This window comes from Pinus tabuliformis, chromosome 5_1 (genome assembly GCF_031772625.1).
Source record: "Pinus tabuliformis cultivar Carrire ecotype Pingquan chromosome 5_1, CPIR1, whole genome shotgun sequence".
In the NCBI taxonomy this organism is placed as follows: domain Eukaryota; kingdom Viridiplantae; phylum Streptophyta; class Pinopsida; order Pinales; family Pinaceae; genus Pinus; species Pinus tabuliformis.
The window spans coordinates 44,873,598-44,893,441 of record NC_142305.1 but is presented as its reverse complement, the minus strand read 5'-3'; the positions used below and the strand labels follow the sequence as shown (position 1 = coordinate 44,893,441).

At 36.9% G+C, this 19,844-nt stretch overlaps 1 protein-coding gene across 1 annotated transcript; it reads left to right on the top strand.

Annotated features, from left to right (window-relative positions):
* Nucleotides 1-11,692: 11,692 nt before the first annotated feature.
* Nucleotides 11,693-12,739, top strand: LOC149163392 (stress enhanced protein 2, chloroplastic-like). Its single transcript, XM_089431685.1, has 2 exons — nt 11,693-12,248; nt 12,351-12,739. Exons 1-2 carry the CDS (start codon nt 11,895-11,897, stop codon nt 12,600-12,602), a joined length of 606 nt encoding a protein of 201 aa, XP_089287811.1. The 5' UTR covers nt 11,693-11,894; the 3' UTR covers nt 12,603-12,739.
* Nucleotides 12,740-19,844: the final 7,105 nt, after the last annotated feature.

Below are 19,844 nucleotides of genomic sequence, written 5' to 3'. Positions count from 1 at the left end.
GTGTCATTCTCTCATAGATGTTTCAGAAAGCATCTCCAAGTTATCCCTCTCATTTTTGTCCTTTAAGTTTTCCTTTGGCTTGTTTTTCAATTGTTTGAGCTTGATGTTGCAAATCATGTTTCTGGTCTGATAATGATGGGCCATGTGCCTCAATAGTTGGTTGTCCTTGTTGGCTTTTTCAAGAAGCTGTTCCAAGTTCCCATTGACCTTACTTAGACAATACTCTCTATCTTCATTGATCTCCAAGGCAATTTTGTCTTCCATGTCTAAATTTTCATCTAGCAGGTTATGTTCTTTATCTTCCTTCAATGCCCTTTTAAGTCCCTTGGTTCTTGGCTTCTTCTTTCCTACTTGTTTTTCATGTTCATCATGTTCACCAGGTTCCAACACTGCTTTACCTTTGCCTCCTTGCTGCAACACCTTAGATTGCTCTTTTTCCATGATGAGTTGTTTGGCCTTAAGTTGACTGTTTTCTTACTCAAGGAAGGAAATGATGAATCTTGCCCTTGCCATATTGTCCATGAGTTCTTTGATTTGAGAATACTTCTCTTTGATAATTTTTTGCAGGTTTGAAGGTTCATCTGCTGCCTCTAAGTCAACTAATTCAAAATCATGTTCAATTTTCTCTTCATCCTGTACATGTGATCCCTGTTTTGCTGATGTAGAAGGCTTGGCCCTTTTCTCAACTTGAGAAGTAAACACAAGCCTTTTTCCTCTCTGATATATTCTGGTCACCTCAGTTTTAGGTGCCTTTGGAACCTCCACTAACTTGCTTGATGATCCTACCTCCACCTATTGTGTTGATGTATCTGGATGATGACCTGATGAAGTAGTTTCATGCCACTGCAAAGCTGTTTCTATGAAAGAATCCCATGCCATGTTCCTTTCTTCTAACTGATGGAGAACTACAATCTTTATTAAGCTGTGATGAAAAATACTAGGGTGATGCTCTTTGCCTTTCATTTGTACCTTCTCAGACATTTTTACAAGGCTTCTACATAAATAATTACACATGTTGAGAGGTTTTAGAGCTATGAAATGCATTAGCAGTCTGATGCGATACCCATAAAATCTAGAAAATCTTCCCTCACAGGTGAAAAACTTCATTACAACCTTCATCAATGGTGCATACTTTTCCAACAGGTACCTGAATGGGATGATGTGTGAATGGGCTTCTCTGTAGGGTGATTTCAAGAAAGGTCAGTAGTGTTCAAGGTCTAAGATCATGCCTTTGAACCAGTACTCCCCATGATCAGGTATCCCTGTGGCAAGAGAGATGGCAGCTACTGAAAATGTGAATTCAATCCCTGCTATGATGGCCATTTCCCCTTTCAGATTGGTGGAAATCCAATCAGTTCACTGCTCATGGAAACCCACTTCACCCACCTTTTGACAAAACCCTAGACAACCGACATCCTCAAAGCACTGTTTGATGAATGGTGAGGAGTTGATTTCATTGCAATTGGTAGGCTCATATCTCAAGATTCTACCTCCTTTGTGATGTTTTCTCCTTTCTGATGGTGAAGAACCTCCCTCCATTTTGAGAAAAACACTAGATAACAGGAAAATGGAAAAAAAGTGAGGAATGAGTGAAATGATGAAATGAGGGGATTAGGGAAGGGAAATGATGATAGGGGAATTTTGGGAGATGGATAGGGGTTTTAGGAAACCTAGGAAGTTTGAATGGAGTGAAATGAGAGAGAGATGAGTAGGAGAATTTTAAAAACAATCCTACTAAGAAATTGTCCAAAATGATAGGTATGAGCTAGGGTTTGTGCAAAGGTGAGGTAAACTGTAGGTAAATTAGATGATTAGTGAATGACAGGGTGATTTATAACAGAGGTATGAGATGAAAAATTTAAAAGTTTGCAATGTCATAACTAACTAAAACCATCATTTGTACTAGCCTTGCAACATGAAATTTCGCATAAACCCTAGATGAAGAAAACTCACATTTGCACTTACTTTGCCAAAGGAAAAAGGTGAGTTAGATGATGATACTTACTTGTTGATCAACTTTGAAGAACAAAAATTAGGAATGTAAGCTTAAATTTGAAGTTTGGGTGAGTTTTTGCAATTTTCGGGCCACTCTGTTACAAGCGCAGCGCCATTGGCAGAAGCGCAGAACAGTTCATGGAAGAGCAACGCCACCTTCAGAACCACAATGTAGTGCCGAGAGATTTTTGCTAATTTTAGCTAGAAAACTCATGTTTTTTCATCAAAGGAGGGGAGAGCTTGATGAACAAGGGAGGTAAGGATGCAAATGAAACATGTTTGGGACCTTTTGGCTTTTATAGGCACAATAAGATCTTCTTTTGAATAAAAAATGTGCCCCATGTACCTTTTCAAAACATGACTTTCACATTCTTAAACTTGGCCACTTTGGAGACTTGAAATCTAAACTTCTGTTTATCTTTTTGAACAATGAAATTGCTTCCTTTTGGAACCTTGAGATTGTAACCATGAAACACTTACGAAATTTTATAAAAACTTATTGCAAAGAGCGACTTATCACAACTCATCCTATGCTAGATTTTATGCATGAAATGAAGATGGACCTTGAAACCCTAATGACCTAATGAAGACATCAAACTGAGTGAAATGGCAATGATGATGACTGATATGATGAAGAAATTCTCTTTATTATGATTCACCCATCTGAGTGATGTAAGCGACCGACATGTGAGATTATTTAAGAGAATAGAGACATTCCTAGATAACTAACCAGTGACCAAATTTTACTCTGATAACCTAGTGACATGATAAAATTTGAACTTGAGACCCCTAATAGACTTAGTAAAAGCATATTTTTTCACTGGTGACAGGCAGACAAGACTGACACTAATAGGTTGCATCCATGATGTGGATCCACAAACATAATCCTTTCTATTCGGATGGCTACGTCCATGTCGTGGATTCATGTAGTGTTAGATGCCTACTTAGAGATGTATTATTAAGCATACCTACATAAGAGATTTCAAATATATTATATTATGTTTGGTTTGCAGGTCTCTTGATGGTGTTTCTCTAAGTCCTTGCCTTAGCTTGTAAAGCACTTCAACCATCACTTCCTGTTCTTCCTTCATGCTTCAGGGGGCATCTATTATACAATATTTTGTCACACTCGCCATCTTGTATCCTGAAGTGTTGAACTTTGTGTCGTTAATGCCAAAAATGACACAAAATGACGAAAGTTATCAGTGTATTTACCATGAAACATTTTCAGAAGCATCCCTGAAGAAAAGAAGAAGACTTGCCTTGAAATAATTCAGAAGAAATTGTCAAAAACCTTGTTTTTCAAGACCAACGCGTTTTGCGTAACTAGTGACCCATGCTTATCACTTGTTGCATCATACTATCCTAGTGTTGCCACCACTACTTTTATCAGGGAAATCCACACTGATCCTCTTCAGGCAATTCTTCTCAAAATGGAGGAGAAGCTTCTCTTACTAGAAGTCTCGAGAACGACGAGCTCGTTACAGGTGAATGAAGATTGGAACGAGACCTCCCAATCCTAGTCCTTGATCCTAATTTCATGGATCTTTCCCTTCATATGTGGAACTTCTCCCTCCTTTTATTGATTCTTAACTCCTCCTTCCCTATAAATGAGATCCCTACTATCCACTAATGGTTGGCTAATGATTGGTTGCCTTCCTAGTGCTGAACTATGCCCAATTGCTGCCCATTTTGCTAAGGAGAAAGGAGTGCTTGAAGGTTAAGGCTAGGACTTGAAAATCACCTAAAGGAGGCTTCCAACATCAAGGATTAAGTGGTTATAATGTTCCCTTTACTATTTATTATTAATACATTATGTGTTTGCTTTCCATAAATGTGTCAATTATTACTCATTTAGTGTAATAATCCTTGATTAGTTACATGGTTTATATTGGAATGAATTTTGCTATGTATGTGTTTGTTGTCTCCGCGTGATCTTCCTTGCAGTCCATAATGGTGAAGAGGAGATTGAGCTTGGAAACGAAAGATTCAAGGACGACACCAATGGATGTTAGCATCAGAGTGAGGTAGGTTACCTATCATCCTTTGCATTTTCTAGTATAAACTAGGAAAGTTTACATATATTTGTCTTTGTTTGTTGCTAGATCCTCTCATGGGACTAGAGGGATCATTTATGTCCGCAGAAAGGATTGCCTGCATAACAAGTATATTGCAACCTTAATGGCGAGTTTTGAAGTAATATGGCTTCAACTTGTAGGATTGGTTGATTAGGTGCAAGTGACAACATCATGACGAGTCAAGGCACCTTGGGATATAGTCCCAAGATGTGGTACAAAAGGAGAGAAGTATGGCTTCAATATTATCAAGTATATTGTCCCAGGACAAGCTTGAAGTAATTGAGCATGTATCTCTCAGCAAGAGGGAGTGATGAGACAGTAGCATCAAAGGACAATCATGGTCCTATACCTCTTAGTGAGAGAGAGTATTGATATGATAACATCATGGACAATCATTCTCCCTGTGTCATAGATGTTGACCAGTTGGGGATAATGGTCCAACATAGGACTATTATTCAAGTTGTGTCAAATATGTTGACCATTTGGGAGGAATAGTCCTAGAAGCGTAGGATCACTTAGTTAATTGTGTGGCTTTCATCATCAGGCTTCATATCTCTAGATAGGATGAGGAGCTCATTCAACATTAGGCTCAGTCTCTCCATCTTGGATGAGGAGCTCATTTAGCATCGGGGCCAGTTGCTCAGATAAAGTGTGGCCTTTGGAGTTTCACCACATGTCAGGAGTACCGACCAGATGGGTCAGTGGTACTGACTAGTTGTGGTTACTAGTTGATGCTAAATGTTGTGCCACTTGTCAGGAGTACCGAAAAGATGGGTTAGTGGTACCAACTAGTTGTGGTTACTAGTTGATGCTGGCAATGTGTCAAGGATTCCAACTAGTTCATGTCGACAATATGTTAGATTCCAACTAGTTGTTGTTGATAGTGTGTGAGGGATTCCAACTAGTTGATGTTTATAGTGTGTAAGGGATTCCAACTAGTTGATGTTGATATTGATGATGATGTTGATGATGTCAGAGATGCTGACAAGATGATGTTGATGATGTTGATGATGTTGGTGATGTCGAAGATGTTGACGAAATGATGATGTCAGAGATGCTGTCTAGATGATGATTTACCTTATGTCAGAGATGCTGGCAAGGTTAAGAATGATTTTGTTATAACCTTTTCATAGAATTTTTTTTGTCAACATGAGAACATCTAGATAGCCATTATGAATACCTCACTAGTTAAGAGGGAGTGTTGAATTTTGTAACTATGGCCAGTCATCATAATATTGATTATTGTAAAGAAAAGAGTCAAAATAAAAATATTTCCGAGTCATGTCCATTTGGACGTTTAAAAGAGAAAAATGGGAATTTTTGAAAGGTTAAATTTTTGGCTCCAAAAGTTGAAGTCGCCCTTCTCCTAGTCAAGTCGACCTCTTCAAATGTTTAGGTCAAATCCAAGTAAATACACACCCGTTCAACAAGCAAGTATAAATATGAGGCACTAGACCTCCTCCAAGGGCATTTGTTGCATCTCAACAAGGCTTGATATCTTCTACGATGGAGACAAGAAGAGAAGATCAGAATACATCTATGTTTTGGAGGTTGAATATACCTTTGAAAGACAAGTTCAAGGAAAAATCTCTATATGAGGCGCAAATCGATTTTTCTGAGATGCCAACCTATCACATCTCTATGGAACAACGAATTACTGAGGAAATATTATAAGTCGAATTTCTTAGGTGCATTGGAATAACTAAAATGTGTTTATGAAGGACGAATTATGCCCTAAATCAGATCAGAGCATGTTTCTTGGGCCAACTAATTACTTAACTAGGAGGATGGACTAGGTTTGACGTATTTGTTGACTAAGATATATCTCTATTGAAATAAGGAATTCTCTATTGAAAAGGTCGTTGGGTTTTTCCCCATGTGGGTTTTCCTAGGGCAAAATAATGTGTTCTTGTGTGACTATCTCTTTATGATTTTACTAACATTTTGTTTTTATTGTTAAAGTTCTCTATGTAAATTTTTTATGATGAACAATGAATGTAAGATAATATCATCTAAGAAATAATCATTATTAAGAAACAATTATCAGTTGGAGGATGTAATGTTCCAAATTTTTCTTCAATAAATTGGAACATTAAATTTTGTCTAAACTCATTTAGGAGATGCATAATTGGGTAAGGAGGCCCAAAGATAATAAAAACATAAATAAAATCCCTCTAGTATGAAAGGGGATCAGCCATGGAACCAAATTTCACACGCTCATGTGTGAAAGGAGATATTTGCAAAGAGGTTTGACCAAGTCAACCAGTGCAGGGTATGAGTTGGAAAGCACTACATGACAACATAGGAGGGAAGCTTCTAGAGGAAGGGCCCATGAGGAGTCTCCAATTGCTATATAAATGGAGGGGAGGAGAGCTATTGCCATTCATGCATATGTTTATGATATTGAGTTGGTCATTTCGACTTCTTGAGCATGCTGGTTGTTTAACTAGTCTGCAGCACTGTTTAGTGCACCGAGTGTCTCCGTTCAGAGATCTCACCCTCAACCCCGGGGGACTTCGAGTGCTTGCTCGGGTGAGGTTGTCCCATCATTATTTTGGCTCGAGACAGAAGCATCATCCTCCAGGACAGCGTTATTGCTGTAGCAACATAATACTTTGTTGTAGGGTGTTGTCATGGAGACTCCACAACACCACTTCCATTGCTTGTTTTTCAAAGGGAGAGTCTTTCTTTCCTTTGGAGGATCAGAGTGGCAGACATTGGATCTGATTTGTAGATCTTGGCATCAGGCCAATGTGTTCTTCATGGTATACTCCGTAGTTCTTTCCCCAGATCTATGTTATTGCTGAAGGAGCAGCATTCCAGGGTTTTTGGCATCATTTTGGAGCTAGATCTCTGATGTGAAGGAAGCCTCCTTGCATCAAGGGTGATCCTTGGATTGGCCAACCAATCCAAGTATATTTATGATCTGATACATTTACTAAAGTTTTTGCTTTAGAAATTATGAATCATTCTATAGATCTACTGTAGTAAAACTCAGATCTGCTCCGACATTTTCATGTATTGCTAAAATCCCCAAGGGGAATGTAATAAAGAGCCCTTTGGGCATTTGGTTTCATTATAGATCTCTATTTTCATGTATTTATCAGTTGAAGATCTGTAATATAATAAAAATAAGCTTCAACCTCCTGGAAATAACGCTGAAGGGTTTCTGGGTCATCCTCTTGTCTTGCAGCGCCTCAATCTTGAGGGATTTTCTATGTAAAATTGCTGTTTAACCTTGCTTAATGCCTATTCCATGTTCCTAAACTCATTCTATGATTTTTCATACTGTTTTACATCTTATACCTTTAGAAAATACGCTTCCCTTGCTTCAGTAAATTTATGCATACTCAAAGTCATGGGAAATCAGGGTTTTTCTTGACTAGTCGGGAAGGAGGAATTGTTTAACTTGGTAAAACGCCTTTGTTTTTGCTGAAATTCGACATGAATATCCCTCTTGACCTAAACTAACATATTCTAGAACCTTGACCCTTCATTTTACGTATATTTACTTATACACTCATTTTAGTGCCAAAATCCTCACTTTTCCCCACCTTTTTGCCCATAAAAGCTGAGTAAAGGTTGCTGCAGTATTTGGAGTGGGTTGATGAGTGTTTAAACACTTTTTATGATAGCTGAAACCCACTTTCCTGAAAAATGTGTTTTTCAGGCATGATTTGCTGAGAAATCCATTTTCGGGATATTACAGAGGACTCTTTAAAAATCAACATCCTCTGCCAATAAAAAAACCATAGTGAGGGAGTGTTTTCTTGTGTCATTCAGATAACTCAAACAAAAAATCACACACAAGTACAAAGGAGGGAACACATCACAACCATGTGCCAAGGATGATAGACAATTTTAAAGCACCAATAAAATGGGAAGTGAAAAATGGAGGGAGCACGAGAAAATGTCACAATCAACCACATCAGATCGACACCATGGTCGCAACAGGAATGAAAATCCACTCAATTAATGCTAGAATGAATAAGTTATAATGACAAAGATTGGTTCCAAACAATGAATTTGACAGGAATGGATTCAGAAAAGACATCTGATGGCCCAAATACGCGCACTAAGATAGTATACACTAAGATAATTAAATGTGACAATAGATCGAATCAGGTTTGACATATCTGAAATCATTTCGCAACATGGTAACAACTTATAAAATTTATAGAGGTAGTCCAATAAGTTCATTATGTCCAAGATAGATGGAGAGCAGAGAACAACATAAGAAAGATAGAATGATATGGAATAAGAGTTGCATAGTTAGAAATCAGTGGAAATTTCAAATGGTGGTGACCAAGAAAGGAGCATCAAAGAATAAGACCATAACTAAGACATCATGAACATTTGCAGACCTTGTGCAGTTTGTGGAGAGTCTAGTAAAAATTTCAGATCTGAATGATGTAGTGCATGGATACTTTTCAAAAGCATATGTACCACTAAGGAAGACGAGTGCAACCACAATTCTTAGAGTTCATGGGAGCGTTTCACCTCACCAACAATAGAATGTTGTTATCAACAAGCAACATGAAGATGGACGAAGTTGTGCTGATTACAACATTCAGAAGGAGTCAACCCTGCATCTGTGGAGAGGTGGCATGCAAATCTTTGTGGAAATGTTAGGTGCAACTAGGGCCAAGAAGAGGAGAACCTATACTTGTAGACTTAAGGGCAAGTTTCGGAAGGAAGAAAAGCCGAAGAAGTAGGAGTAGCACACCAAATTTTGAGCCAACGTCAAGATTGGGAGATAGACATATTGTGATGAGGCATGATGGAACAACATAAGTACTTAGTGGCTCAAGATGAGCCACAAGTGAGTGTTGGGGGCTTATTGGAGCAACATTTGGAGGAAGGATTTTGGGAACCACACAAAGGAGCACTATGTAGAAGGGGACTACACATAAGAGTTGGCTAAGGATCAACACGTGGAATGCGGGAAAGAAGGAAATCCATTAGGCTTAGGCTGTGGGTTTTTGCCCATGGTTATAGTTATTGCCCATAGTAAAAGTAGGTTGTTTGTCAGTTTTGCGCCCTAATGTAAATCTATAAATAAATCAAGTCATGTTGCAATATAGGGTCATGTTTCATGCTTAGAGACACATAGAGAGATATGCACACATAGATACTTGTGTGTTTTGGTGATGTTGTTGGATTTTGTGTAAGGATATTGTGCTATAACAGAGGATTTATTAAGATAGTGAGCGGTAATAGTTGGAATGTAATGCAAACTTTACAATATTAATAAAGATATGTTTTGGGATAAATTTTGTTTCTACACAATATGTTGAACTATTTTCATTTTAAAGTTATGTTAAACATATGTTGAACTGTTTATGTGTCATAGTTTTGTTGGACATAGTGGATTTACTATGTAGATTAACAATATGCTTAAAATTTCCATTCTTAATGTCTAAGTGCTAAATGTGGATTGATGATAAGTGTAGAATCGACATCTCCTTCATCACTACAAAATTGTTTTAGGTTCCTAAAGTACCTCCTAGATGCCTTGAGTGAGACTTCACTTGCTCACAGCTAATGCTGAAAGGGCTAGTGTCTGAGGGTTTTTTTTTGACTAATTCACTCCAAACAAGGGTTTTCCCTCTGCATGTGCCAACACCTCATTAAATGTCAATGTCTTTATAATGTTTCCAAAGGATATTACTATGTTCTCCCATGAATATGGCAAAGAACACAAAAGGGTCATACAACGATCCCCCTCACCTATCTTCACTCCAATTGAGGCCAATAGGGTCACTATAGTATCAAGTGCATTTAGTTTTCGGTGACAGAGTCACTATAACTCACTCAAAGGAAACATTTTTTCTATAGAAGATCTTTATAAACCAAGGAATTAATGTGATACGAATCCCCCAACTTCTTCCAGATCATTGTTGTAGTTTTTTTTTTTAATGTTCGATAATATTGAATCAACCAAAGATAGTGTGATAAGGTTTCTCACCCTTTTCTTCAACACCACCCTTTATTCATTCTTCGTACTAGTTGGTTTAGTTTTAGATACTACAATCCATAGATTCGAGATCTCGATCTATGTGAAAATTTTCCATTTTGAGCTTCCATAGTTGAATGTTAATGCCATTAAACTTCTCCATTTTTAATCTAGACATGCTCACCATTTCCTTACAACAAGATTTTCTTTTGTACAAACTCCTAGTCAAACCAAGACTAGATCAAAAAACATTATCCCTAATACCTTAGATTTGAAGTGATTAGGCTCCAATACCAAATTAAAGGAAGCAGGGGTGTGGAATACACTACCTAAACTAATCAATGAAAGAAAAACATGCAAAAATTCAATAAACACAATTGCAATAATAAACAACACATGAGCATACAAGCACAAACCTTCTGAGAGAAAAACTCCACACTCTAAAGCATGATCAATGTGGTATTCAAAAGCTAAATGAATACAATAAATTAGAAAGCCTTCATACTCTAAATAAAAGTGTTCAACAATTGTATAAAGATTTTGGATACATTTCAGTAACATAACAATATGCTAAAACTCACACTCTGTTTTTCTCCAACCTTAGCACTCAATAAACAAGTATAACAAAACTATAAACCATTTATTTTTTCTAATTCTATATGTTGGAAACTGCCAACAATTAATTGGCGAATCACTACTATTAAACTTTCATTGTTTGTGAATGATTGACATTCATTTCATGCTATTATTCTACACTTATTTATTGTTCCATTACAAAATTACAAGATGTATGACACACCTATTCCACCATGGTATTAACTATGATTCTTTCTCTTATAAGATTTCAAATTTTGTTTGTAATTGTGTTAACTGAACCTTTTAGTTTAACAAAGCTAACTTTTTAATTCATATTATTTTTAAATTGTTGATTAATTTAGAAATAGAGACAATTTTCTCTTATATTTGTTTTTAAATGTAGATAAATCATTTTTAATTTAAAAGCCTATCAATTAATTCCATGATATTTAAAAAATCAAAACTCCACAAATGAATATGAATGGTTAAATATGAATATTCCCAAAGGAACTCTCTAGAAATATTTGTCCTGTGATTCTTTTAACAAGATATTCCAAATCTAAAATCATAATCACCTAGGCGAGATTATTTGCAAATCAATTCCAAACACTAAAACTCTTGACAAAAATATTGGTAATAGGTTTCACATTCACGGTGACAAAATTGTAAAATATGTGGTGTGGTGGTTGTGAAATATGGTTCACGTTGAAATTGTAAAATGTGTGGTGGTTGTGAAATATGGTTCTCTTATATTTACTTATAAATGTAGATAAATCATTTTTAATTTAAAGGCCTATCAATTAATATCATGATATTTTAAAAATCAAAACTCCACAAATGAATAATATGAATATTCCCAAAAGAATTCTCTTTTGTCATGTGATTCTTTTAACAAGATTCCAAATCTAAAATCACCATCACCCCGGGTGATTACTTGCAAATCGATTCCAAACACTAAAACTCTTGACAAAAATATCGGTAATAGGTTTTACATTCACGGTGACAAAATTGTGAAATGTGTGGTGTTCGTGAAATATGGTTCACGTTTGAAATTGTAAAATGTATGGTGTGGTGGTTGTGAAATATGAGGAACCATTGGCTCTAGGTTGTCTATCGTTTATCACAGACGTGGCCAGGGCAGTGACCCTGTAATCTTCAATCATCAATAAATAAAAGACGGGAGAGCGAGGATAATTTGGGTGGCTAATTGAAGCATAATCCTAGGCTTGGCGTTTTGATCCAAAAGATTCCTGCTTGGGTCCTTTATTCAGAACATTCAGAGCACAGCAATGGTAATGGCAATGGGAACAACAATACGAATGACGGGGAATGTTACAGAGTCAAAACTTCTTTTAAACGGGTATCTGGAATCCAGTATTAATTCACTGCCCAAACTTTCGACCCCAATTCGCAGGAGGGGTATGATGAGGATGCGTGCATTAGCAGACGACAATAAGGATCGCAAAGTTGTGTTTCCCCCTCGCTTGTGTACTCTCAGAGCTTTCGCTGATAGTGGAGATAATGTTATGAAACCCGAGCCCCAGCCCGACAGAATGCCGAGTTTCTTCAATTCTCTCGCCGCCAGTATCGACCATGCAGCCAAATTCAAAGACTGGGAAATTCTGTCGGGTCGTTTGGCAATGGTGAGAAAATCTTCTTGATATTCTGATTCGAATTTTCCGTCAAACTATTAGCATTCGCATGTTTGGATGCCCTCATGCTGTGAATTTCTCATGGATTTGCAGATTGTGTTTGCGGCAGCCATCAATGTGGAGCTATTGACGGGAAACTCTCTGTTTCACAAGATGGATATGCAAAAGATCTGCGAGTTTGGGGGAATCTGCATGGCCTCCATTGTAGGCGCTGCTGGATTTGCATGGGCATCTTGTGCTAAAACAAGAGTTAGCGACGTCTTTTCTGACCGATGTAACAAATTTGTTGATACCGTCATCGATCAGTTAGTTGACGGACTTTTTTACGAAGAAGGGCTGGATTGACACAGCTTTAAGATTTAAATCTACACTGTACAGTGAGCATTATTTACTTGGAGAGAGGTAAAACAGAACACCATGTATTTATGTATACGAGGAATTTTATGGCAATTTTTGTATATATATGTGTTTGTGTTTTGTAATGGGAGATTCAGCTGAAAACCCCATTTGGTTATTGTTGCATTGTTTAGAGAATGAATCTTTGTATATAAATTTTTGGATGGTTAAAAGAGATTACAGTATTTGAGGATAATTCCACACTCTTGAACCCTATGTTATCGAAAACCCGTTTTGGGGTTTTGTTCCCAGTGCCGTTCTCTTTCCTGTCCCGATCCCCCAACACACATATATATATACATTTAGGAGATTGAGCTGAAGTTACCCATTTGGGCATTGTCACTTTTGGTATATAATTTTTTGGATGGTTGAAAGGGTTCAGGCTTCAGAATATTTTAGGTAAATCCAGTCTTGAACCCTACGTCACCAGAAACCTGTTCGGGAATCCTGTTTTGGTTTAGGTTTCCAGTGCCATTTTCTTTCCCGTCCCCATCCCTGTCTTGAGAGTACATGGATACATTTTTGGTGGGAGCAGGATTGAAACTCCCGGGATGTTTCTTCTGGCACTCAGGTAGAACCATCGTGGGTTGCATTAATACATTTTTTTAATACTCAAACTACCCCTTTTTTGGGGCTAGAGAGAGGTCTATTTTCACTGAGGTATCTTACTTCCAGGATTCTCTTTTTTGGGGCCAGAGAGTGGTCTATTTTCCCTGAGATATCTTACTTACAGGATTCTCTGGTAGAGCCTGGAGCCAGAACGTAAGGAGAAGCTAACCTCCCTAGACCACAGCCCAGTTATATTACAGGGTGCGTTAATACATTTTTATTTAGTCACTCCTCTTTGTTTTTGTCTATAGTCGGGGTATATTTTATTATTTCCGACCTGGTCCAATGGATATATCTCTCTGAGGACTCGCAGGTAGATGCCATACGCGCCATTTGCTTGGTATCCCAGGTAAATTCTCACTGATTTACAACTACAGCACAGCTCAGGGTACAATAATATATTACTAATCAATTTTATATGCTTGGCAAGGGATGCCATGCCTTGTGGGCCCTTTCTGGCTTGTGGTTTGCTATCTATGTGATGTGAGTAATTTAAAGATATAACTTCAAACTTCAATGCATATGTCTATGATGGAATTTGGTTCGACATGAGTACTTCTTATCCCCAAAACTGTTGCGCACTGTTTTTCATTCCATTTCTGGGTCCGTTGTTTTCTGTTTCCTGTTTTTAATAACATAGCTTGAACCCTCCATTGTATCGTCTGTTGGGTCGTAGCAGATGTAGATATATTCTTATCTCTCCTGTTTGAAGGTCAAGTCACAAATTGTAGCAGATGTAGATATATTCTTATGTATCCTGTTTGAAGGTCAAGTTACACACTCACAATTTGGATATTTGCATGCCTGTACTAGCACATCTGCATCTGCACATGGTCTGATATGTGTATGCTTCTGAAAATCTCATTTAGGAGGCAATTGGCATATTTGTGTGTTTCTCATGTACTTTTTTATATGCCAAGTTAATGCTTCTGCCTGTTGTCTTTCCAATCTCATTTCTACCCATTAACTGTGATTTATGAAGGAAGCAACTGCGTACTTGAGTTGTAAAGTTTGAAATCTATGAGAAATCCATGCTGGATAGGATTGCTGGTTAATAAATACTTACCACAGATACTCGTGGGTTTTTTGTTTGTTTGTTTTGTTTTACTTTTCCATACACCATAAGCATACACGTATACATCTGTTCAACATGTTGCAGTTTGCAAGCTTTCAGAATATAACGGAGAAATCTCATGGAAAACCCATCAGAACCTCTTGTTGATCACTCGAGCTTTCACCCATTTCATTTATGATTTTATCTTGTAAATAAGTATCATAGAATTTCTACACAGTAATTTTGAAATAAAGTCAAGAGTACCAAAGTCTTTCCAATCTTATTTCTACCCATTAACTGTGATTTATGAACGAAGCAACGCGTGTTTGAGTTGTAAAGTTTGAAATTTATGAGAAATCCATGCTGGATAGGATTGCTTGTTAATAAATACTTACCACAGATACTCATGGTTTTTTTTTCTCTTTTTGTTTTACTTTTCCATACACCATAAGCATACACGTATACATTTGTTCAACATGTTGCAGTTTGCAAGCTTTCAGGATATAACGGGGAACTCTGATGGAAAACCCATTAGAACCTCTTGTTGATCACTCGTGCTTTCACCCATTTCATTTTTTATTTTGTCTTGTAAATAAGTATCATAGAATTTCTATACAGTAATTTTGAAATAAAGTCAAGAGTACCAAAGTCTTTCCAATCTTATTTCTATCCATTAACTGTGATTTATGAAGGAAGCAACTGCGTGCTTGAGTTGTAAAGTTTGAAATCTATGAGAAATCCATGCTGGATAAGATTGCTGGTTAATAAATACTTAACACAGATACTTATGGTTTTTTTTTCCTTCTTATTTTACTTTTTTATACACCATAAGCGTACACGTATACATTTGTTCAGCATGTTGCAGTTTGCAAGCTTTCAGAATATAACGGAGAACTCTGATGGAAGACCCATCAGAACCTCTTGTTGATCACTCGGGCTTTCACCATTTCTTTTATGATTTTATCTTGTAAATAAGTATCATAGAATTTCTATACAGTAATTTTGAATTAAAGTCAAGAGTACCAAATTGAAAAATTGTAATGAACCTCCAAGTTTTGTATTAAACTAGATAGTTTTATCTTAATGTATGATCTTTATTGAAGACTACACTGTCCTTTTGGGATGTTTGTTGGAATCACGATTGCGTTACAACCAAACCCTCTGGTGTTATTAAAATGATGTATAGCCAGAGTTAACAGATTTTCAAGAGGCAGTTAAACACATTTCGTGAAACACATCCCTCTGGTGTTAGTAAAATGATGTATCGCCAGAGTTAACAGATTTTCAAGAGGCAGTTAAACACATTTCGTGAAACACATCGGGAGTGATGGATTATCCAATGCTCAGAAATCTCCCCCAGTGCAAGCTGGAGTGTTTTGAACTCGAGACCTTTGGCTCTGATACCACTTGTTAGAATCACAATTGCCATTACACCAAAACCTGCAGGTGTTAGTAAATGGATGCATTGCCGGAGTTAAGAGATCCTCGAGAATCTGTTAAACACATATCGCGAAACACACAATTATCCAATGCCCAACAATGTTGTCTACCATTTGTGGGGTGGACTTTACTGGCTACTTTTGACATTCATGCCTTTGGTTGGACTTGTTCCTCTGGTCTGCCACTAAGCAGTAAGACATAAGCGTTAACTTTTACTTAGAAGAGAAGTTGCCTTTTTAGATGAGCTGTTTTATTTCATCAGTGTGGCAACCTTTTGGGAATTGGGGTGGAGCACAATGTAGATCTTTTAAACGACAGCTGGGATTTCATTCAACAATATTTCTAAAGGAGTCCTGAACTGTATTATGTAGTGAGATCATTATTGAGAGGCCTCACCTCATTATTTTCTTTCAGTACAAACAAAGTGGAATTATTCTTTTGTATATTTTCAAGATTTTGATTTGAGGTTAATGAATACGAGTATAATGACGATTAGCGGCCACTTTCCATACTTATCGGCTGTTATGGTTGTTCAGGGGTAGAGAGAAATATAATACAAATAAGATAATTCTAATACATAAATATCACACTTCGAAGTGGAACGCCAGTCTTGCACATGGACGTTAAGAATGTTCAAGGAGATATTGGAACTCTTTGCATCATAGACCGTAACTGTTATGATGACTGTAGCTTGCATCAATGGCTATAATGTGTTAAGTAATTGAGATGATCTAGTTATAACTTTCCCAACCCTTTTGTAATAAGTGGCAGGATTCTGGAATCTGTTATCAACTAGAGAAATCTGTTTAATGGATTTATATATCGAAGTTACCGTTTTGCTTCTGTACTTGTACTTCAGCCTTGCAATACCTGTTTGGTTAGGTGAGGTTTGAGGAAAGTGTGTCCTTAGTCTTTAGCTGTTTTTCATAGTTCATTCAAGGTTTCACTTATTCTTCCAAGGGTTCAGAGCAAATTTCTGCTTTAGAAAATTGTTTTTGAAAATACGGTTTTACGTGACTGCCAATCTTTTGTTTAAGAACGGTAAAAGAGCTCAGAATGGCGATGAAAAGGATGAAGTTTTGATTTTTGATATTGCAGACACGAGTTATTTAGAATGCCGAGAAACGTCACTTTCCTGTCAACTATGACTCTTCACACTCTTGACTCTGGCTTTGCCTAATTTTTTGGATCTCCAGCTGGCCATTGAGGTTAATAAGTTACTATGTATCTTTTCACATCATTGGGGCACGCTCTGTCATGATGCTTGTTTGCATATGATCAAATGACTCTTTTTAGGATTAAAGTGGTAAAACCTATTGTTATGCTTATCTTCAAAATGTCTGAAAAGTCTTCTGGGGTGTCAGGATTAGATTCTTAAGGAGGATCCTTACCTCTACTTTTCTCACCTGTTTTCTACAAATAGTTAGCTATCCTCAACTCATTTCTGACTCCTAAGGACTAATCGATTTTTAGCACTCTGTCAGAGCTTTTGATTACAACTATAACAACGTTTTTATCCGTTCTTTGGATCACTTTCTCTCCTATTCTCTGTGGTTTCCTTGAGATACCTTGTGGAGAGCCCCGCTTGCCCTTGCTTGGATTTTCTGTAGCTCGAAGGCTTTCTCCTGTGCCTTAGAGATTCATGGGTTTTCATGAGTGGTCACATCCATGCTAATGTGGAGTTAGGGCCTTGTGCCTCATCGAGTTTTCGTGTTCTTTTTATTATCAGTTATATCTTTTGCATTTTGATAATATTCTGGTTCCAGAGTGGTTTACACTCTTATTTAGTGGCCACTAATTGGAATTTCTAGTCTCATTGAGGTAGCACTTGGCCATTTGTGGACATTATATAATTATCTTCTCTTTTTTTATCTTATCACGAATGTTCTATATGATTTGGGGGAGGAATAATGTATATTTCATATGTTTAAAGTATGTGGTTACATAATTTTGATGTAATAGACTGAATTTAAATATATACATACAAAATTAAGAATGAAGATAAGGAGTGAAGTTATGATGAATATTTTATAAAGTCAATTTGAATGATTCATGGAGATATTATTAGAGATAGTTATAGAGACAATTATACTGAACAGTTGAACTGCATATTTATTGTGGTTGCCTAGAGCTATATAAATGGACATATTGGACATATTATACAATAGAAACACACATGGGAATGGATTGATTGAAAATAATTTCTTTTTGGGAGATTTGTAGAGTGCAAACTCCTCGTAATCCTTGCTTGATATATTTATAAGGGTGTTTGCGATTATTTTTAATTTTATTTGAATTCCATTATAATTTATTATGTATTATTTCATGTGTTGTGTGTGAATGGAATTGTAAATGATGTTATCATGTGATTATGTCACTGTAAATGAGTGCATTACATCATAGAATGCATTAAACATGCATAACATATGTCACCAAAAATAGAGTAATTGAAAAATAGCAAAAATATAGGGTTACAAGGGTAATAGTGGGCATGTAATACGCCCCAACAAGAGGCTGGGGGTTTTATAGAGCATATGAGTCATGATGTCTCCATTCTCCTAGGTTTGGAAATGGTGGAACTTGGAAAAAAATCTTGAATTGGGTTGGGGGGATTTCTTGGGACACCTAGTGAAGTGCCACCCTTGGATTGAGTAAAGTCTTGGACTTGACACCATATTTTATAGTCCAAACCTCCCCATCGACAAGTTTCTTGTACCTTTGTTGTTTCCTGATGACCATCTTCAAGGAGCTATACTAGTTCATGAGATCACTCACCCTTTTATGTCCTTATGTAGTTCCTAGTAATTATATGATTCTAGGTTGTCACTAGAATCAACCTTTAAGATCATGTCAATTTGATTGTATGTGGCATGGCCTTGGCATGGTGTGCCGTAGGTTGCCAATAACATCCCATGAGTTCATGCATGTCAATAGGAATCCTTGGCTTGTGCTTGACAACAAGTACTACATGATGTAACCTATCAGACTACATCATGCCTTGTATATTATGTATTTTAGTTTTGGTTTGGTGTGTGATATGAGCACCTTTTATTTTTGCATGTAGGTTGAGTACGCTGATGTTTGGCACTTGATTGAGATATGTTAGCAAGATCCCCTTGGATTTTGATAGGTGCACCATGGTGAGACCGAGAGGTTACAAACACGAATTATCTAACAATGTGAACATTTGTCACAATAATTGAACATCAATACAAATGCATGCACACCAAAACATTGATTTCAAATTACCTCCTTTGGAATCATAAGAGTGAGCCAAAATAGACATAGATAGTATATCATATCCAAAAATCCAAAAAAAACTATAAAATTCAAAGAGACCAAAAATTACAGGATCTTATTCTTACTCTATCCATCCTTTATTGCTTTCATTATGTGATTTAACTATGGGATTGGTTTTTCTATATAGTTTTTATAGGACAGGGTGGCATTTTTATAGTGACATCCACTGGATTTGAGGTATGCACTTTTGGTCTTATCATATAGGAATAGGTCTTTCCCTACATTTCCTTTGCATTATTGATCATCTGTGTTGCCATCATTGTGCCTTAGGTCCAATCTTGTCAGGTTGCGGCATTAGCCCTTTTGTATTATATGTTGTAACTCGCACAATTCATGGACGCCATAGAATAACACCATATTTCTATTTTGGTATCCATGTTGTGACATTTCATAGGCCCAAGAATCCTCCCATAAACTTGCCATGACAGGGAATTAAACCCCATTTTGATCTGTTCTTCTAGATTTTGGCCATATTTTGAGGAAGATCTCGATCATTCTGATGTTACTTCATGTTTTCTAATGCCTATTGTTATTAATTTCTTAATGCCTATTGCTACACTATTGTTTTCCCTAGCTTCACTTAATGTCATGTTGGATGGTGTTGTTATTGATGTCAACCCATGGAGTTGATTGGGTTTGACTTTGACTAAAAATGCTAGTTATTGATGTCAAATGATTAATGAAATCTTCATAGTAATTGTTGGATTACATCAAGATGACAACTATATTGTTGAATGGTTGAAAACCCAAGTCTTACGGTTTGGGTTCCATGGACTATGGATGTACCC